Source organism: Phaenicophaeus curvirostris, chromosome 17 (assembly GCF_032191515.1).
Source record: "Phaenicophaeus curvirostris isolate KB17595 chromosome 17, BPBGC_Pcur_1.0, whole genome shotgun sequence".
NCBI classification, from domain to species: domain Eukaryota; kingdom Metazoa; phylum Chordata; class Aves; order Cuculiformes; family Cuculidae; genus Phaenicophaeus; species Phaenicophaeus curvirostris.
The window spans coordinates 3,673,407-3,694,785 of record NC_091408.1 but is presented as its reverse complement, the minus strand read 5'-3'; the positions used below and the strand labels follow the sequence as shown (position 1 = coordinate 3,694,785).

General features: G+C 38.5%; 2 protein-coding genes across 4 annotated transcripts in view; one reads left to right on the top strand and one right to left on the bottom strand.

Annotated features, from left to right (window-relative positions):
• Positions 1–566: 566 nt before the first annotated feature.
• On the bottom strand, positions 567–14,773 carry RSRC2 (arginine and serine rich coiled-coil 2). 3 transcript variants are annotated; one of them, XM_069870850.1, is made up of 10 exons: positions 14,632–14,773; positions 11,709–11,865; positions 11,083–11,126; positions 8,312–8,524; positions 7,174–7,317; positions 3,300–3,422; positions 3,124–3,203; positions 2,290–2,522; positions 1,739–1,828; positions 567–1,209 (listed from the first exon to the last, which is right to left on the bottom strand). In XM_069870850.1, exons 2-10 carry the CDS (start codon positions 11,787–11,789, stop codon positions 1,030–1,032), a joined length of 1,188 nt encoding a protein of 395 aa, XP_069726951.1. In that variant the 5' UTR covers positions 11,790–11,865; positions 14,632–14,773; the 3' UTR covers positions 567–1,029. The 3 variants fall into 3 exon arrangements, with proteins under 3 accessions (XP_069726951.1, XP_069726950.1, XP_069726952.1); XM_069870849.1 differs by having other exon boundaries at positions 8,312–8,502; XM_069870851.1 differs by lacking the exon at positions 14,632–14,773 and adding an exon at positions 10,092–10,169 and having other exon boundaries at positions 11,709–11,806.
• A 284-nt stretch (positions 14,774–15,057) lies between these two features.
• The window catches only part of KNTC1 (kinetochore associated 1), a 35,643-nt gene continuing 29,321 nt past the window's right edge, over positions 15,058–21,379 (top strand). The window contains exons 1-13 of the mRNA XM_069871328.1: positions 15,058–15,061; positions 15,824–15,961; positions 16,061–16,181; positions 16,588–16,703; positions 17,053–17,125; positions 17,730–17,807; positions 17,896–17,930; positions 18,154–18,264; positions 19,060–19,153; positions 19,459–19,511; positions 19,749–19,861; positions 20,266–20,320; positions 20,967–21,065. Of these exons, the coding sequence (XP_069727429.1) occupies positions 15,830–15,961; positions 16,061–16,181; positions 16,588–16,703; positions 17,053–17,125; positions 17,730–17,807; positions 17,896–17,930; positions 18,154–18,264; positions 19,060–19,153; positions 19,459–19,511; positions 19,749–19,861; positions 20,266–20,320; positions 20,967–21,065 (1,080 nt within the window). The 5' untranslated portion in view covers positions 15,058–15,061; positions 15,824–15,829. The remainder of the gene's footprint in view (positions 15,062–15,823; positions 15,962–16,060; positions 16,182–16,587; positions 16,704–17,052; positions 17,126–17,729; positions 17,808–17,895; positions 17,931–18,153; positions 18,265–19,059; positions 19,154–19,458; positions 19,512–19,748; positions 19,862–20,265; positions 20,321–20,966; positions 21,066–21,379) is intronic.

Genomic DNA, 21,379 nt, shown 5'->3' with positions numbered 1-21,379 from the left:
GCCCTCCGCTGCCAGCAGCACGCCTGGAGCCGTAGTGCTAGAGTCGCTCCCGCCCCAGGAGCCCCTGCTGGCAGCGTTACCCGGTTGGTGCCGTTTCCTTCTTCTAAGAAGTGGTTGGGGGCGGAGAGAAAAACCGAGGGCAGCAGCAGGGTGCGGGACAAGAGTATTTTTAAGGAGGCTACCCGCAGTAAAGCGCCTTCCCTGAAAAGGAGTCACACACCTAGTCCAGCTCTGCTCCAGTACAGGGATTCCTGCTTCCATCAACTACTAAGATCACCCAACTGCTAGCAAGGGGCTCCAACTTCTTACCTTTCTCATCAACCTTTTGGTTATCTCCCTCTCCTTATTAAAATTTCTTTATTAAAATTTGCAAGTATTGCATCGATCAAAAGCAAAAAACAACAAAGAAATCCCAAAGAACCTGCAAATCTCATCATTTGATAAAAACTCTACTTCAACATAAACAGAGTAAAACAAACTCTCTCTCTGACTTCAAGCCTCCCTGACATCTCTTAACTAGTTTCCTTAAGAGCTTAGCCCAAAATACAACTTAATTAACAAAGATATTAGAGAAAAAAATGTCTTTATTATTAACCAGGATTTTTGCACTGGATTATGTGCCTATTGGCCCAGACCGCTAAATAACATCTACACAATGTTTCTTTCATGTTTCAAGAATTGGAAATAACTGTACAAGGTTAAAGTACAAAAGTACACAAGACAGTGGACACGAAATATCCATGTATGAGCATCCCATCTGCTGCTTTGTTTGAAAAGTAGAACTGGAACTAAAAAATACTGTCTGTCCTTCTAGAGCTCTGTCAAGTTTAATGGAAGTGTGTATTACTGATTACAACACTAACACCAGTATCACAGATCTGATATTTACAAAAAAATTGTATTTTTCAATAAATTAAAGTCAATGCAACACCCATGCAAGCTAGAATGCTAGCTTTTTGGTGAACAAGGACCCAACATTTCAACAAGAACCTTCCATAGTCCCAAACACTAAAACCAGCTTTTTTTCCTTCAAACTGCATCCATCCCTCGCATTGAAGATGTAAAACCCAATCCCATTCCTCGTTGCGTATGAGTCTGTGATCTTGCCATTTCGTACTGTGCATCTAGGTTTCTGAAAACCTCTTCCTGTTGTTTCAGCGTTTTGTAACTTTCTTCATCAACCGAACTACAGCCAGCTTCATCCTCACTCTAGAACAGAGGAAAAACAAGAGCAGGTAGGAAGCGGAATTACCACATACCGCACGTCTTACAAGGTAAGAACTTCACTTTGCTGTTTTCAAAAACCAGTAAGAATGCAAGTGTTCAATTTAACCGCTGGACCATTTTAGGGTAATTAAACACAGAGAGGCCTTCATCCAAGTTCTCTCATTCAAACAGAACTCTTTTGTAAATCTCCAATTACCTTATCTATACAAAGCAATAGTGATTATGAACATTCGTGACCATTACCACTGTTGTTACAGCTGCCTTGTTAGCCAGAAACATAATGAAAGTCTGGAATATTAATTAAATTCAGATTTAGATGCTCCTTATGAATTTAGTAATGAGGAATACTTCAAGTTCTTAACTACATCAGGTAGAATTGGGTTAACTTAACAGTTTTACTTGTTAAGGTACACTTCATAGATAGATAGATAGATAGATAGACAGACAGACAGATAGATAAAGTCACTATCCTACAACTAACAAACTTAATTACACATTCAGAATGCTTTACCTTAATGCCCATCAGTTTTCTGAATTTGACATTTTGGTCCTTGTTTCCAAAATTTAATTTCTCCCATATTTCTGCAGACTGTGATTTGTCCTGTACAAGGTAAAAACACATAAAAAAACCTTTGTCACCTTTTTCCATTAATGTCATAACACAGTAGCAAGCAAAAGAGCGGTCTTGAAAATGAGCCCACTGTGTAGCAACAGCAGAGCTGGACTAACAGGTTTCCAAGTAGGATGTGACATCCCTGCAGCATCCTCACAGAAACTCTTTGTGAGGGAAGTCAGTTGAAGCCTATGGTGAAGTACAGAGGTACAGTCTCTGCTTGGATACTCCACTGTACTCCCATAAAGCCTGGAAGTGTTGTCACGGCAGGTCTAGTTACTTCGGCCTTTCACTCCTTAAGTTTTACCTTAGGCTGCTGCTAATAGGGAAATTCTGTAACAGGTATGAAAGTAACTGTGCTGGAGATAATGTTAACTGGCATCCTTACACTGTCTGACTGCAAGACTTTTCCAAACAAGTTTCATCAAAGTAAGAAAAGATAATATTACCCCTTCCTTTTTGCCTTGCCAAAGCATCTTTCGCTTTTTCTCCTGCTCAGCAAACTTCATGGGATTCACTGCTGCTGGGTTATAATAGCTAGGTACAGCTATTCCAGTCTCTGCTAGAGCCTTTGCTTGCAGTGCTGCCATTTGAGCTGCCATTGCTATTTGAGGAGTTACTTGTGTTCCAGATGCCAGAAGAGCAGCGACATTAATGACGGAGCCTCCAGTGGCTGCAGCTGCTGAAGAAGAAAGGCAACATGCTATCAGATAATATGCTCAGACTTTTTTTTGGAAAAAAAACACACCAGAAAAAAACCCAAACCAAAACCTCCATACATCTCCCTTCATCAGCATTAAGTTGAAAAAGTCCAAATAACAAACGCATGAAAAAATACATGGTATTTGTATACTAAGAAACAAGTCTCCAATAATTTTAGTAAACTAGAAGTGAAATTCACATATCTTGTGATTCTAAAGACCCCACAGCTCAAAACAACTTTCAAACTTTTGCTTAATAATGCATAAAGGAAGGGTCCAGTGGTGATCATGAAGTCATTTACCAGCCTAACATATAACATCTTTTTTGCACACTCAGTAAGTGATCAGAAATCTCATTTGTTTTTGTTGGCCATTTCTTGGTGGGGGGGGTAGAGCAGTTGTTTCATTTTTTAAACACTTCCTAGTTCAGTTGTGGTTCTTCTATATGGACCAAGTTAACGATTACATAAAGAAAGACAATCTGCACATCTGTTGGACTGGAGTGTAACAATTTGCATATAAGCCTATCCTATCTTCCACTCACACTATCGTTTAGTAATTAACACAACACATATGGGCTACCTGCAGCCATTTCCTGTTGCTTCTGTTTTTCGACCATTTCTTTCTCTCTCTGTTCTTGCAGCTTCTTTGCTCTTTCCAGTCTAGAATTAAGTACAAGAGAGTAGAAATATTTAGACAAGCTGCTGTTGTTGATTTTGCCTATGTCACATATCATTAAAATCACAACAATTTCTGACCTTCTGGCTAATGCTTCCTGTGCATCCATTGCTGTATTTCGACCCCGAAAAGGTGGTGGACTCGGACTCCGGCTATGACTCCTGCTGAACCTTCGGGGCTTTTCAATTCTCTTCTTTCGCTCTCTGTAACCAAAGTTAACATAGTTGCTAAAACGATGAAGGTACATATATACCTTAACATGTCATAAAGTGTTTGATCACAACTCTGAATAACTGCTTAATGATTAATTTGGAGAGCTCTCACAAACAGCTTTCACAGAGACTATACAAAACAGTGCAACAGTCACAATTGCCTTTTAACAAGACAGAGCTAAAACTGAAGATTTCCAACTGCATTATGTAAGAGAAAGTAATTCTAGGTATTCTTTTACCCTCTTATACTTAGTGTTTAGAACAAGTAGATCTGCTCTAGAGATTTTCAGTCTAAAACCTGACAAGAAAAAACATCATGTAATTTTTAGTGAAGTCAACTGCAGGAAAAACATAAAATGTGTCAAATTACAAGGATATTCTAAAACCACAAAAGACCTCACAGCACTATAATTATGTTAAGAAACGAGCATTTTGAGGAGGCTCAATTTCAAAATTGGAGTAGTACTTGGGGAAATTAGTATCTCTCTCCCCTCTGTATATTCTTCACTAAATGTGCTTTGGACAACTATTTGAGGAAGGCTACCAAGTTAGAGGCGAGACCTGGTTTAAACACATGTGATTTTGTCTTGAGTTTACTCCTGAGGACAGTCCTGTGCAGAGAACTATGAAGCATGCATTACCTGGAACCTGACAATCTGAAAAGAACTCACTTAGAATACATATATTAGACCTTCAGTTCAATTCTCCTTAATTAACCTTCTCCCCACCTCCTTCCAAGTACAGTTGTTCTTATGACATATATACCTATTCCCATATAAATAAAGCCACTCAAGATACACATACAAAGTACTAATAGTGGTATTTCTCTTTGCCAGCATCTATAATATCTACATTACAAGGGGTAAGGGTTCATCCCTGTTTAAGCCTTTGTTTAAAACATGAGTGTTAGAGAAGTCACAGATACTGGAAGTGTCTAACAAAGCTTAAATTACAGGAGGTATCACTCACATCTTTCCCAGATTTGCCATAAACGGTAAGTTGTGATGCACAAAAATGTTTATGCAATTTTATACTTCAATGCTATTATCAACTATTTGAGATAATAGCTAACTTGAGATAATACCTAAGTCAACAACAGCCACTTTGAATGGCATTCAGATATACTGTTTCTTCTGTTTATGACTTGGGCAGCATCTACTAACATCATGAAACGTAGACTGAAGTTACAAAAAAGAAATCCTTGTTTACATGACAAATCTGGTAGAATACAAAGGAGGCGAGACTTATCTTTTCATAGAAGATGACAAGATGCAGATTCAGGCACTGGGAAGTGACAGATCTGCATTCGTGAGATAAGATGTAATGCATGTTTCAAAGATACCTTCATTTTTCCCGTGCTGACTATTGTAGTTTGGTCTTGTCTTTGGTCTGATGCTTTATTGCACTGGTAAATATCAAGGAAATAAATATTTGAGCTTTTGTATTTAAGCACTTCCATTTGAAACAAGCAGATGGCGTCATGTTTTCCACCTAGCATTTAATCAGAGCAACAGAACTGCCAGGAAGGTCTACTGCTCACAGAACAAAAAAATTAGTTTAAATGCTAGTGAGGACAGATCACCTGAAAAGGTGAGCCTGAGATTATGCAAAGAACTGTCAAGAGAGGCAAGCTCTGCTATTTACAAATGCTTCTGTTGTAGCCTGTTAACTGTAACATAAAAATATTGCATTTCATGAATAAGGGAATTCATTTCATAGCTGAGCTTTAACAGGGTAGGCTTCCACATAATTTTTTCTCTGGCTTGTGAGAAGTTTTCCTCAAGGTTTGCCCTATAATTCTCTTTCCAAAGGATTCACTTGAGGCCAGAACTTGGAAGTGTTCTAACTACTGTTAAAAAAAAGTTATCTAGTGGGACATGTCCCTCCCCACGGCAGGGGTGTTGGAACTAGATGATCTTTAGGGTCTCTTCCAATCCAAGCCATTTTATGATTCATGGCCTACCTATTTTCCTTCTCCAGGATTTGCAAGACAAAAGCAGTAATTAAAAGAAATGGATTGTTGCAGTGTGTCTATCACTATCCAACAAGACGTGTTTCCAGTTAAAGAAATTCCTAAGCTATGACTACCCTTTACATTTGCTGTTCTGTTTCAGGTAATTTGAATTCTACTGTAGAAGCAAAAAACTACTCAGGCATGTGAGGTTTTCATAGAGCCATTAAACACAAGAAGTTTAAAGTTACTTTTAAAACCAGTAAATGCACATCTTCTATAATAACTGGAAATAATGGGGAACCGAAGCCTTACACATCATGCTGAAGGTGGCTTAAACACTATTAAATCCAAGTAATGTACCCCAACTGAAAACCTAGCACTACTCACGCCAGCTGAAAGTTTGTTATAAAGTGCACGCCAAAATAAAATGCGACACAAACCATGTAATTCATCTACTTTTTTAGCAAGAAAAGTCTTCTTAACAGTTTCACAAGTGATGCTGTAGCATTACACGAATGTGCTAGAATCTTAAAGTCTCAATACCACTGCTGAATAACCAACTTCTACACCCTTTAAAAAAGCCATTTAAAATACCTTAGTGAAAACACTGTTAAATCAACTGCAACACTGTCAACACTTTCTTGGGAGCTCTTAAGGGACATCAACTTGCATTCAAACTACTTTTCATACTTGAAACACATAGGAGGGGAAAACCAGAACTGTAGTAGACATTAAGTCATATTTCACCTTACTCATTCTGAAAATCTTACAGGGCATTAAGAATGCAAAGGTGATAAAACTAGACTCAGAATCCTACATCAAAATACTGAATAATTCATCAGTATCAGAAAATATTAACTTCTACACACTGATGAAAACCTCAGCTCTAGGCATATTCCAAGTGAAGCATGGATCTTAGCCCTGTCAAAGAGATATGGAGTAAGAAATGAAAGCACCAAAGATAAGGAGAAAAATTAACATGATAAACATTCTCATATTGAACTTGACAAAAAGTAGTTGGTAATCACTAACACAGAACAGTATGTTTAGGTCAGAAGCAACCATCTACTTCGGAATTCACTGTAGCACTACGCTAACTGTGCCAGTTCACAGACAAATTTTCAAAACGAGCCTGGGGAGCTGATCAGGATTAGCTTCTTATCAGTGTATTTGCTCTGACAGCCAGTGACTTCCAGTTAACTTCCCTTTTATGATAAATACACAAAGAAATAAGCACAACATTTTTCAAGAAGTGCTTTGCCAACCACACTGGTCTTAAATTAAACACATGAAAGGGTTAGTTGCATCTTAGTCTTCTAATAATCACCACTTAGCCTTAGTCTTCAGTTTTTTGCCACTTAAATATTATTTAAATATCTTTCATAAACAGTAAATTCAATTGTGGTATAAGAAACAAAAGAGCTTCAACTGTGGTAATCATTACCACTCAAAATATTAAGTTACTTACATAATTTATCAGTCCAAAGTTCTAAAATGGTGGTTTATAAGATGCCCACAAAATAACTAGTTAATAATTTCTAATTGCTAACATGAAATCATACTATGACAAGCTGACACACTCAAACCATCTAGGAAAAATGCTTCTGGAAGTGCATGTAAACTTCCCAGTACCTAAGCCACAGTATCAATACAGCAGAGAAAAATTCAAACAGATTTAGTTACACTGAACAGCCATTAACTGGCAAACCCATCATTCTTCTACATGTGAGCCCACAGAACGTTCATCTGAACACCACCACTAAGCATATACAGAAGTTAACACCTTACCTGCTTCTGCTCCTAGTTCTGCTTTTACTTCTACTTCTATGTCTGTGTCTAGATCTTGATCTAGAACGAGATCTTATACGTCGTTTCCTCTCTCTGCTGCGAGACCGGGATTTTTTCCTATCACGACTTCTACTACGATGACGTCTGAAACACATGTCCCAAATTCTTACATATATTGTCATGTTTAAATTCAGCTTCTACTTAAGGACTTACATACAGGTTCGTCACCACAGGGCAAAATACATCAGGCAGGGTGGGGAGACTGCAAACTACACACAGAAGAACTCATGCCTGGAACAGTTTAAGTTGTAAGGCTAGGAGATGAAACGGGAAAGGAATCAAACACTACCACGAACCACAACCAACAAGAGAGTTAAGGCAGCTTAGGTAAACAACCATAATCATCAATTCAACTATTTTTAGTCTTTCATTAAAGTGCACATCTCAAAATAAATACATGGCCAAACTAATCTGATGCAGGAATCTTAAATTCAAGGCAACAAAACTCTCCTCCTCCCCATGGTATCCAATACCTTAGGGGAAGAGATACCCAAATTTCAGCTCAAGTCACACACAGTCCCTCAGTGTATTATTAGCTGAAGCCTAGTCCTTGCTAGCATGTTTGCTACAAATCCCTCTGCTATGAGCACAGCTGGCTGTAACATTCTGCTGGCAGCAACCTGTCTGTCCCAAGCAATTCTGCCATTAGAGGGTGCTAGCTGGCCTGCTGAGCAAGGAAGCTTAGACAGCATTGTCTGAGCAGCTCTTCATTTAGGAGGTCCAAGCCATGACATTGCTAAGGTTTGTCCTTCCTGTCACTGACAACAGAGAACATTTAATATCATCTGTTTATGTATCTTCTACACTACGTATACTAACCACGAACACGACAGGTCACCTATAAAGAGCCTTAGGGATATTTTATACTTTTACTCAGAACCAATCTGGGGAAAAAAAAACGAGTAGCAGGAAAAGCAAAAAAGCACTACCCAACGAAAATCAAAACATGCAATAAAAATTGATGTTTTAGCAGTAAATTTGGACAGAAATATAATTAAGTTGTATTTCAGTAGTCTACAGAATTCCAAACACCACTTTTGCAAATGCACTTAAAGAATAATTGTGTAAATGAACTTACCTTTCACGAGATCTGGATCTTGAATGACTCCTCCCTCTTGATGATTTTCTCTCTTTGCGTTTATGTCTATCCTCACCATTTTCAGATGAATTTAAGCTATCTCTTCCCTTGTCAGAAGAATGTTCTTTGTCATTATGGTCTTCAGATTTGTGCTTCTTGGAGGACTTCTCTTTGGATTCATGTCTTCTTGCCTGTTTTAAGAAGAAGTTGGTTCTTTCAGGAAAATAGTGCAACAAAGAGAGTTAGTATGGGTATCAGAAGATAAAAAATGATAAGTTGTGATGCAACATTAGTAACCTTAGGAGTGTGACTCAATCATGAGTGATGGCTTTCTTACCTAATGCCACCAACTACCCAAAGTTGCAAATGCACCCTATAATTTTCCCCCTTTTCCCTCCTCCCCACTGTCTAAAGGGTTTCTAAAGCATCCCTCTAAGTATCTCTACAGTGTTACCAGGTAAGAGTTCACAGCATTATAACAAAACTGTCACTCTCAGATACTGTCACCATTCCAAAGACATAACTATCTACCTTTAAGTATCTGACAACTTATGAATATGCATATACAGACACACTCATATCTGTAGTGAATACTTAGTATTTGCCTACTCCTAGTAATGACTAAAATCTATACAAAGCTGTAAGCATATACTTTCTTGCTTTTAGAACTAAAACGATTTTCTATTCATCATTTGGTAATTAATTTTTAGAACACAACTCTCCATCAGTCAGTAACTTCCAATGTTTTTTAAAAAACAAAGTTATACGCTTGACACTCCATTTTTAGTATTTAAAACTAAGGTGCATCACTGAGACCTCCCACAGTAGTTTTAAATTAAAGATATGCTGCTCCACTATACCGCAATTTCTTCCTGCAGTACCTCTTAAAAAAAGATTCCTTTTTATAGCTGCAATGCTAAAAATACTTAGCAAGGTCAGGCCTGATTTTTGCCAGTGTTTTCCTTAGAGACTAAGTCATGACATCAACACCTTCTCTTAATATATCCAAGTTATTCTGAAACCTTTAGAGCACAAAAACAAAGCCCACTAAAGTCCTATGTTTAAATAATATTATGTTTCAAATCACAATTTAAGCATAATAGATTCATTTTAGACTAAAACTCAATTCTTCAAAGGTTTATTTTGCTTATCTAAATCTGTTATCTATTCATAAAACCTTTCCTATAACTACAGCTCTCTTGAAAGAAAGTCTGGGGAATATGCTGTAATTAGCTAATACCCATTTATTCAAGCCTTACTATCTCCTTATTAATATATTCATTTCTAAACAGATTTTACTATAGTTCTTCAAGGATACAATGTCTTTTTACCTGCATTTACAGTATCTTATTCTTAACTCCTTGAACAGTCAGTTGTTACATAAAAACATCTGAAGTTTGGGATGTTACCTGTACATTAATTTTAAGAATGTATTTACGTAAGTAGTTGTTCTGATATACACACTTAAAAGCATTACTGATATCCGGTATTTAGCCTACAGGCAAAAGAGCTTAACCTTGCAAATTAATGTAAACAGTAAATCTACTGTGGGACATTATTCCTCACTTGTTCTCTCTGTGAAACTCAAACTGCTAAATAAATTGTGTAAGATTAGATCCAACAGCATGGCAAAACACTGGATGTAATTCTAAGAAAGGATTTTTTTTTTTTTTTAAATTACATCCTCCAGGCACACCCTTAGAAATAAACCACCATTATATCCCATAACGGATTTAAGATATTTTTAAGGGAAATATGAGTTTGAATGACTAATAGTTACCTTATCATGAAGTAGGCTTATAATTTTGCTATCTGAGTCTGCAGCGTCTTCAGTTCAGTCTCTTCGCGCATTAGCACGCTGAGTATGATTTATTATAGAAATGTTATCATGTGAGCTAAACAATATATTCAATTTCACAAAAACTCTCCTAGATTATCTTTCTTTTCCTTTTTAGTTTCCTCCTTTTTTTGAACAGAGCTTCCATTAGAATGGGGGAAGGAGAACTTCCTGACAGGAGTTATAAGTTAGAAAGTCCCCCATCTGACCCAGCCTGCTATTGCCCCACATGGCTTAAGCTTCTTTGCGACTATTTCAATGCTCCTGGTTTGCTTGTTTCACATCTTCTCTGGTGTGCAAGGCAGTTATTTTTAAGGTATTACTGATGCTGTCTCTTCTCACTCCCCTATATATATAGATACACACATACACACGTATTTGTTTATTTTAAATAAAAGAGACAGCCCTCTGAAATTTTTGCTGCCACTGTCATGTTTCCAGCTGACTCAGCTTGTTTGTCAAGCTATGACATTCTTCACAATTGAAGGATGCAATAAACAGAGCACAGTCAGGTGGGGAATGATTTTTAATATCCATAAGTAGATGGGTATGTATCATTGAAAGTCCTGAACACTAGCCAGGAATAAAGACACCCAAGGCTTTTGGTTAATGGAAGCTCTGTGGAAGTCATCAAGAACACCATTCTATTTCTCCACATGAATTCTTTCTTTTGGCTGCTTCCACCAAAAAAGAAAAAAAAAAATTAAGTTACTAGTTTCTGAAAGCATTTTTCTATAAAACTATTACCTTGTCAACATGATGGCTGCAATCATGCTTCACTATGAAAGGATCTCCATATCCATTTTTAAGCTTAAAGTTTCCTATTTCTTGTACTTACCATAAAGTCATTTATATAGGTTTACACATGTGTATTACTATAAGATACTTTAAGATGTATTGTACAATTACCTAAGCGCTACAAAGTGTTAATTACCTCTTTGCTTCTGCTCCGGCTTCTGTGTTTTCTTCCTTCAGTATCTGAAGAAGAAAACACTTCTCGTTATTTACCAAGTTGAAGAGGAGAACAGCTGGCTACAATCTTTCTAGTTCTTTTCAGTTATTCCGCTCCCCAAAGTCAAGAATAGACATTCAGAAAACAAACAACGCTATTCCAATATCTGCTGCAGAACGCAATCTCCACTTGTCATTCCCAGATTTTTGTTTGCACATATTTAATTGAGCTCTAACAGTGGAAAAACTAGCCCATGTCACACTGCAGCCACGTTCTACAGCCAGGTAACTTTATTTTTGTTATGACCATGCAAAGTCTAAGCATAACTGATTAAACAAAGAAAAAGTAGCATGGTTTTCCATTTGCCCTCCCCGCTGCCACCCTATGAACACTGACAAGAACTTTTTCCTTAAGATATCTATTATTAAAATTGGAAAGTTTCAATAACACATTTTACAAAGCCAAAATCATGAGCTTCATTTTTCCCCAGTTCTAACTGATTACTAGAGCAAAGTCATTGTATTTTCCAGAACAGCTTTAAGGAGATTTCAGTTCTACAGGCATACACCAGACATTACTAAGCAACTTTGCTTACATTAAGACCATACCTGACTTCCGTCTTCTTTCCCTTGACCGTGAGCGTGATCTTGAATAATGATGCTTTGATGTTCTGGGAGAACTAGAGGCATCTGATTGTTCCTTTTTCTTCTCTCTTTCTGGAGAGGACTTTTCTGGGACTACTCCATCTCGCTCTGTATCACTACCCTACAAATGAAGACACAATGTTTAAAAATCAAAAATTTAGGATCAGAAACCAAGAAAAACTATTTACTTAGTACTTTGCCAAGAACATACTTAGAATTATTTTCTGTAAAAACAATCTTGCAAGTAGCCACTCCAATACTAGTTCCCTGCAAGGCTACCAAGCTATGGCCTAACTGCACAGAGATGGATTTTTCAAGATTTTAATAAAAAGATCTAATATACAGTAACATTTTGCTCTCACATCACTTTAGTCGGCAATACTAAACTCTGATGTATAGTTTTCTCTAAATGGAGATGTTTGTAGGTGAATTATCCTTTAACATCTACGTTATCTAAGATTACTTAAAGTCAACATTGTTCCAACAGATCTAAGTCACCTCACAAGTTAGAGCATTACTGAGGCATAGCACAAAATCCCCACAGTATTTTTGAAATACAGCATGAACTTTGAAATGAAATGAGGTATATTGTGTTAGTGTTAGATTGTTAACTTGAATAAGGAAAAAACTCAAACGGTAGTTCTGTGCAAAAATGTATTTGTACGAGAGCACATGTAGGTCACATCCACCCGTCTCAACAATTTCTACATCACGTTTTTCTTAGGTGACAAAAAACAAGATGTTCCTTCCATCCCCTCTAGACCTTGACCTACAACGACTAAACCTAGAAACTTATCTTTTGTAAAGCAGTCAAGGCTGCTTTGTGATTTGATGATGGAAGAAGTAAACATGCACAACTGGTGCACAACTGGTGCACAACTGGTGCACAACTGGTGCACAACTGGTGCACAACTGGTGCACAACTGGTGCACAACTGGTGCACAACTGGTGCACAACTGGTGCACAACTGGTGCACAACTGGTGCACAACTGGTGCACAACTGGTGCACAACACTTCTACAGATTTATTGGTCTCTCTTGTTCTGATCAAGATCTTGCATGGACAAGAGTACTGATGGCTTATCATGGTATCTACAGCAGAGCTTTATCTATAGTCCCAGTGACACTTCTGAACACTACTGATATACCACCCACCATCCTGAAAGCTTTAGAACATTAAATAAAGAGCAAGAACAACCCTATGTGTGATTCTAGCTATAGCAATCCTTGGCATTCCTCACGTATCATCTACTTATCTACACTTCCCTCCCCTTTCTCCATCTATGGTTTCTAAAATATACAGCCAGAAGATCCAAAGAAATTTAAAGACTTCTGTAATTGTACACTTTGAAGCTACTTGAGAAAGATAACCATAATACCAGCTTAAAGTGTTTAAACACAGTACTAACTGAAATTGAGCCTACTGCCACATTTTTCAAGGCTACCAGTCTCTATACTCATACACACTGCTACTCATTAATGCCCTTGTGCACTACACCTTAGGGATATCTCTACGCTCAAGTAAAACACAGAGCCAAAAAAAAAAAGCTGGCAAACTTCAGTGAGTGCTCACAAGTGGATTGGCTGCAGGCTTAAAGTTTCACTGAATGAGCCCTTCACCTACTACTTCAGAGGAACCTCAAACACAGCATCTACAATCCAGGTGCAAAACTACAAGTCCATAACTCTTCAAGTTCTTTTACAGAAAAAAACTACCTCATTCTTAACAGGTGAGGCTGTGTAAATTGAAAAAGCACCATTAAAAAAAAAGTAATGAGAAAATGTGCAGGTAACCTGCACCCCATTACCTGTCCCACCCATCCTTCAGCCACACTGCTCTCTACCAGCCCAGGATCATACAAGAAGTAGTTACTATTACAAAAACTGGAATATTTTTTAATTTAAGCTAATGTAGAGTAAAACTTCATCAAAGTAATTGCGTTTTTCTTGAAAGTTAGGCAGAATGTCCCTCTGCTAGTATGGTTTCTTTCAGAGAGCGCTCTTCCAGACACTGCTCATACTATGGAGATAATGACATCTTGTGTTCAGTATAGAATCATAGAATAGTTCGGGTTGGAAGGGACCTTAAAGATCACCTAGTTCCACCCCAGCTGGCCATAGCAGGGGGACCTCCCACTAGATCAGGCTGCCCAAGTGCCCAAGGCCCCATGTACCCTGGGCAACCTGGGCCAGTGCCTCCCCACTCTCATCTTGAAGAAATTCCTCCTTAAAGCATCATCTGTACTGAGCAGGTGCAGTTTTTTCTATAATCATCCCAGTCTGCGCTCTTTCCCTATCTCAAATTCAAAGTAGGCAGAGCTGGCTCCAAAGCTGCAAACCAGCAAGAGAACTGACTGTTGTGAAGTTCATAATAACATTTAAATTAGCCCTTGAAAAGTAACAGAATACGCATAAGAACTCTGGGAATTCATACATATAAACATGAGTGTGAAGTATACTCTGTCCGCAGCTCCTGTCTCGTCGCACACGATTGATGGAGAACATTTCCTCGTGTGGCCCAACCCTGATAAAGGCTGCTTGTTTTCCAAAACTCTAAAACGAGTCTTAAAAAGAGTTTATTTGCCGGCATTTCTGGCACCAAGGAAGCGACGGGGCCTGGGTCACAAAGCCTCTTCCTTTCTCTCGGAGCTCAGAGAATTGAAACAGAAACTTCTGGAAAGAGGGCGAGCGGCAGGGGGTGAAGCGCGCCCGCCGCTGCCCGAGGCCCATCATGGCGCCGGCGACCGAGGGAGCGGCGGACGCCATTTTGTCTCCGCGCACACGGCTGGCTGACCCAGCCCTCCCCGTCCCGCACACTCTTCCCTCCCCACCCCTACGGCCGAGCCCGCTTCTCAGCTCACAGAAAACCGCCACCCAACGCCGCTTACCGCCATAGCCGAGCACCCGAGACGCCTCTCCCCCTCGACAGCTCCTCACAAGAGCCTCAACCTCCCTCAACAACCGCCGCCCAAACCCCACCCTCCCGCTCCCCTCAGGCGCCCGGATGTACCCAGGGGGCGGGGCCGAGGGGAGCCGCGGTGCATTCTGGGAGCAGCAGTAGTGATGCTCAGCCCCCCGCTGCCCTCCCGCTCCCCTCAGGCGCCCGGATGTCCCTATGGCGGGGTTGGCGGGGGGGGAAACCGCGGTGCATTCTGGGTGAGGGAACACACGTTGTCAGCGGTATCGTAGCAACAGCGCCGTTCGCGTTCTGAGCAAGCGTGGCCCTCGCCGCTACCCGTAGCGGCAGCCGCGGCTCCCGCCAATTTGAAAGGCCGGGGCGTCTGAGGGAGCGCGGTCGCCGTTCGTCACCGGCCTCCGGTGAGGGGACAGGGGGCGGCTCCGGGCCCTACGGATAGCCGTGGCCGCTGTGTGTCGGGGAGGGCTCTCTGGTACTGAATTTCCTTCAGCCTTGGGCGCGGAACCTCTCCTCGCCGCGCTGCGTTCGGTCGGGCTCGTTGGGGATGTTAGCTGGGAGCCACCTTCCTCCCCTGGCTGAGCTGTGGCTGCTCTAAACACGCAGTTTGCCTTCAGGGGGCTTGTACCGCCCTTCCTCCTAGGCGCAAAGCCACAAGAAAATAATAAAATCAATAGCTTGCATGTGGACAAAAGTTCTTTCAAGTTGTCTGCCTCGCTGCGTAGAATCGTAAAGTGGTTTGGGTTAGAAGGGACCGTGGAGGTCATCCAGTCCAGCCCCCCTTGGATGATTCACTGGATCGGGGTGCTCAGAGCCCTTTCCAACCCGACCTTGAATGCTTCCAGGGATGGGGCATCTCCCACCACTCCAGTTCCAGTATTTCACCACCCTCAGTGTAAAAAATCTCTTCCTAATATCTCGTTTAATCCTAATATCTCGTTTAATCCTAATATCTAGTTAAAACCGTTACCCCTTGCCCTATTGCTACAGACCCTGCTAAAAAGTTTCTCCATGTGTCTCTTATAAGCCTTCTTTAAGTACTGAGGCTGCGATAAGGTCTCAGAGTCAGAAGCTGAATAGCCCTAACTCTCTCAGCCTCTCTTCACAGGGGAGGTGTTCTGCGCCTTTGATAATTTTTGAGAATGTTCCTTAAATGTTTAACACAGGTGAACATGTGGAATGACATTGAACTTCTTACAAGTGATGACACAGGGAATCAGCAGCTCCCTGTGGGACTAGCGCGCGAATGTGGAACAGCTTTGTACCAAGTGGATACGCTTCTTCAAATCACATCTTCAGAAAAGGTGTTGGGTTTTTTTCTTAGTAATTAAAACACGAGAATGTCTTCGTCAGATTCTCTGAAGTGTTTCGGTCATTATATAGAACCACCTTTCTCTTCTTAGGTCACCGTTAACCCGCAGTTGTATGCCTGCAGCTCGCGGGATGGCAGCGTTGTTGTTGTTGATAAATCGGTGGCACTGCTTGACAGCACCGGGCAGTGTCTTCAGATGCACGTTCAGTTTGGTAAGCTCATTCCTTTGGATTTCCCCTGGAAGTTAAAACTGACTTTTCAAATACATATATATCATTTGTAATGGAAAATATAGCAAGTGTCTAGCATATCTAAGCTGCCTGTGAAAGGAAGTATTATAATAAATATCTAAGTAATAAAAAGTGATTACTGGTTCTGTATGCCATTGACTAAGTATTTCTGTACAATTTAATTAGAATGCTTGCTAACTTTTCATTGAAATCAGAATAATGGATGTCTAAACCACTACCTGTGTACCCTTTCCTGTACTTTTTTTAATCAAAATAAATTTGAAGAAATCTGGGGCACTGTATAATCCAGTTCCTGTGTTTCAAATATAAGTGTCTATTAATAAAACCCAAATCTTAGTATTTGACGTTTTACCATGGAACTTTTCAGATACTAATGTGGATGTAGTTGGTGTGTGTCAAGAAAAACGGTTTCTTGTGGTTGGTGAGAGAAATGGCAATTTCCATCTTATCCACATACCATCGAAACAAACCTTGCTAACCAAGGTATAGTAACTTTTCTATTCTAATTTTGCTGAAAACCTCCTGTTCTCAGAATTTCTTGAGTTGCTTTTTCTTTCTTCCGAATATTAAAATATAAATGTTCTTATTTTTTGAACATACCTTCTAGTTTGAACAAACAAGGGACACTTTTATTCCTATAAATACTGAATAAGCAAAATATATTTGGGAGTGGCGTGTATAAACAAGATCCAGGTCTTTATGAAAGAAAAAAGTTTAAAGTTTGAACTGATGCTCAGTATTTCAAACAATTTGGAGATGTTTGTTTGTTTGTTTGTTTTCAAATAGCATACAGAATAATAGCCTAATAGTCTTTGTGTTGGTTCTGTTTTAGATTTTGATAGAAAAATCTTCAAATGAAAAGACTTACTTAAATCTCTTTATTGAAAAAGATAATGCAGATGGAGGTAAGACTTTGATTCCCCCTCTCCTCTCTCAGTTTTTGTGATTTTGTTCCCCTTTAATATCTCTCGGGGAAGGAGGCTGCAAAATAAATAATCAGGCTTTACTTCGCTTTGCGCACACTAAATGCACTTTTCTTAATGCTTTCCTATAAGAATATTTAGCTGTTTTCAATGACTTTACCTTACAAATGTCACAGAAAACAACAAACATTCCAAACTCAATACCTCTTTCTTTTGTGACTGTGCTAAACAGCTGGAAAAGGATGGATTCCTTCTCTCTCTTTGTATCAGATTTTAGCAGTTTCTGTTCTCCAATAAGGTCCCAGTCCTTTTCTTTTACAAGATAATGTATTGTAAATTCAGTTGTGTCATGAAAACGGAATTTGTAGTCTGGGTGCATTCAAAAATCATAATTTCAAACAAAACTCTAAGATATACAAAATTATTCTACTCTTTGTTTAAGATGACAAAGTTGATGTTCAAAAATAGCCTAATCTATTGTTCAGATTATTGTTTGTCAGTTGTTTTGCTGTCTTATTTATAAGCAAGTGGTCTCTATGGTTATTGAGTGCTTAAGATCGAAATATTTCTGTTGGATTTTTTTTAGGTGTCTATCATATGTTCATTCTCACAAACAATGGATTTTTCTGCATTATGTGTCTCCCACTTGCAAAAACGCAGGAAGGTGAGGGTTAAACTATCCTAGATGATGTTTAGTAGCTTTATTAAATTTTTTTTAAAAGTATTTAACACTGATTTTTTTTTTAATGTAGCAATTGACAAGACGGATATGGCAATGGCAAAGAAAGTAAGGAATACCTGCTAACTGGTAACATGTTAAGTTTGTCGCAGAGCTTTGATGTACATTTCATTGACTACTTGCCAGTTTATTATTACAACTCATAATTGTGATTATTGCTTATTCTGCACATAGAGAAGTGAGCAGTTCAAAGTTTTATCCACTGATTGTATAAACAACTTTATTTTTTTTCTCGCTTTGTTTGCTTTCCCTTCATCCTCCACCACGCAAGTTGCAAGGACAGATAAAGACAGCTTTCATTTCTACCGATGAGTATCACAGCCCTGGCTGCCAAAACTTTGTGGTAATTAACTCAGTGAACAAAATCCATTTGATAATTGGGGTAAGTAATAAGAATGCATTTTTAATAATTGTTAAGTGATCAGTGATGGTATTTTTTGATCTGCAATAGAATTTATCTCTAGCTGGTTGAAAAAGAAGATACGTGAAAACTTTCCGTCTTTCATGTCATTCGGTATAAATTTAAGGGTTTCAGTTGTGCAATCCATCCGTAGTTTTTTTATTTTTGTCCTGGTTGCATGACCTTAGTAGATGGCTGTGGTTCCTACCCCATATAGGCAGCTCTGTTTATCCCTTCCTGAGCTCCAAGACAAAGCCAAAGTTAACAAGAGTCTTCAGGTTCACATTCAGCAAAGGCTTGCCAAAGTAACAACCAGGGTCACTGTTGAACAAAGCCCTTAAGCATGCAATAAGTACAGAAAATAATAATAGAATGAAATATTTTTGACTAATAACAAGCTTACTGACCTCATTGACTGAAACTTTTTTCTCAGTAGGTTTGATCTACATTTCCTTCAGGTTTTATGTTCTATGAGAAAGGAAAGCAGATGTTTTGAAATAACAGCTTGTTTTTAGAAAAGCCAAAAATGTTTGGGGGTACTGACTGTATCAATTACTGTAGAAAAGGCCCATGTTAAAAGGAGAAAAGAAAAAGACTAAATAAAATAAATAAATAAATATGTTTTTCTGAACATCAGTGTTCACTGGGAAGAAAATTTAAGTTACTTTTGCAGCTTTCCAAATACTTTTGTAACTCATAGATCAATTGAAGCAGCAGACCTGTCAATGACCACATTTCTAATCACAGAATCCCGTTGTATTGTGCCTTTACTAACAGGGTAAAGGTGATTATGCGCTCTCCAAATGGGAGGTAGACCCAACCAATAACCTGGTGTCTCTTCGAAGTTTTGCTGATTCAAGTCTGATCAAAGGTAAAGAAGAGGGTTTTTTTCTTTAAGTTTAGAATTTCCATGTAATTGCAGGAAATATCTTAATATTTTTAGTTGTTTCATTGGTTCTTGTAAAGGTAGAGCCAAAATGTGTGCTTTGAAATTGTTGAGTTTTACTTAGGTAAATCACAGATCTGTTTAAGCTAAATTTTCACAGACTTAGGAAGTTGTATGAGATTAGTCATCTGTAGGTTTCCAGTGCTTGGTTATGCATTTTAATACCTTTTTGCTTCAAATACATTTCTCAAGAAAAATATTAAGTTTATGTGACTCTGGATATTTTTTAGACGCAGCAAAACTCCAAGTTCTTGACAATCTGCTGTTTGTTTTAGATACAGAGGTATGTGTAATAATTTGGTTTAGTCTTTGTTTTACAATGTTCTTGAACCAGCTATATTTTAATCTCCAAAATAAAGTTGTTCATATACACAGAGGACCTTGATCTTGCTGTGGTTCTTTGTTCTACTCCTTATCATTATTTAAGTTATGGAATGTGTTAATGTTCTGCTCAAAAAAGATAAAACATGTCTTCTATGATGAAAATATGGAAGCCACATTTGTATTTTTTTTATTGTAGAATATCTTAAGTATGTGGGATGTTTATTCTCTTACTCTGATTTGGAATTGGCCTTTAATACATATTGAAGAGTTTCTTCTAAGTACAGAGTTAGAGTCTTCTCCAGTCATATCGTAAGTAAAATGTTATAGCATTAATTCTTTTGGATAAATAGTAAGATCTTCATTCTGCAGATGGAGAACCCTAAATCTGTAGGTGCATGTGTTGGTTAAAATACAAAAGGAATTAATAGCAATTAAAATTAGAAGACAAGAGCCTTGCCTTCTTCCATTGCATGGTGCCAGCTTGAACAACTAAGAATAGGATCCATTTTAAAAGGTTAAAAATGTCAGAAGTTAAATGTATGTCCTCTACATGCTAAAAGGTTGATATTTTTGACTGCACTGCTGGGTTTTAAAATGTTCCGGTTTCCATGGAAAACTCCATTTTCTAAAACTCAGAAGCCAGAATATTTCACACTATTTACATAAAATTTATACAGTGAGTTTTGCTTTCTTTTTTCTCCCTTGTGCTGCAGGCAAGGGCTTGCCAATGTTAAACTTATAGTCATGACGGTACCAGATGACAAACAGGTAAAATCTTTGTGTTCTGTTCTTCAATTGTTATGCAGTCACTCACAGTCACAGGGGGCAAGGAAGAAATGAGTTAGCTAAATATTTGGAGCAGACAGAATTCTCAGGAGCTTAAAGTAATAACCAAAATGTAGCCACCTATATGTTAGGATATAGCAAGTGAGAGACCACTGTGATGTCCTATGGTGGTGACCAGGGCAAGCAGCCCAGCAGTTTAGGGTTGTTATGGATTGCTAAGAGGTTGCGTTGTTCACTTTTTGAAATTGTAGGCAGATAGTGCTGTAGGCAGAAAAATTTACTATTGTCTTATACACCCTCACAGATTTCTTCAGAGCGGTATCTCTGCTCTGTTCAGCATCTGCCTCCATGTACAGTCTGTGGAGTTAACTGAAAAAGAACACCAGGATGAACATTATACGATTGGAAACCTATCTAATTATGTTTAATAGGCCTATATATAGAGACAACATCTAGAACCTCATTAAGCTTTCTCAAATTATACAGGTGACTTTTTCATAAGAACTTATAAAAATAGTGTCTTCTATCTCACTCCATAAGGATCCAGACACAGTTCTGCAAACATCACTCTGTCACCAGTGTATGAGAAAAAAATTCTAACTTCTTTCTTTTCCCCTTTTTTTAACAGATGAGAAGTCTAATGGTTTTTGCATTGCCCACTATGCAACTGCTCTATTCTTTGGAAGTATCTGCGGTTTCTTCACTTGTTCAAAGTGGGATTGGCACAGTATGTTTAGATGATTTTAGTTGTTGTTGTTGTTTGAATAAATATACTTGTCTTAATAGGTATACTTATTAAAGAGGGTACTGGGTAGTTTTTGTTACATTAGAATGAATTTGTGCTAGAAAATGTGCAGGAACAATACAAAGAAAGATTAAATTATGTTCTTAAATGATGGAGAAAGAGATACAATATACAGCAAACTGAATGGTTTAGGTTTAGGCTCATGCCTATTGTAGTGTTTAATTGTACTGCCAGTTCTTGCTTTTGCAGCTAAAAGCTATATCAAGTTCTAAGATCTCTTAGCACAGAAAAATGAT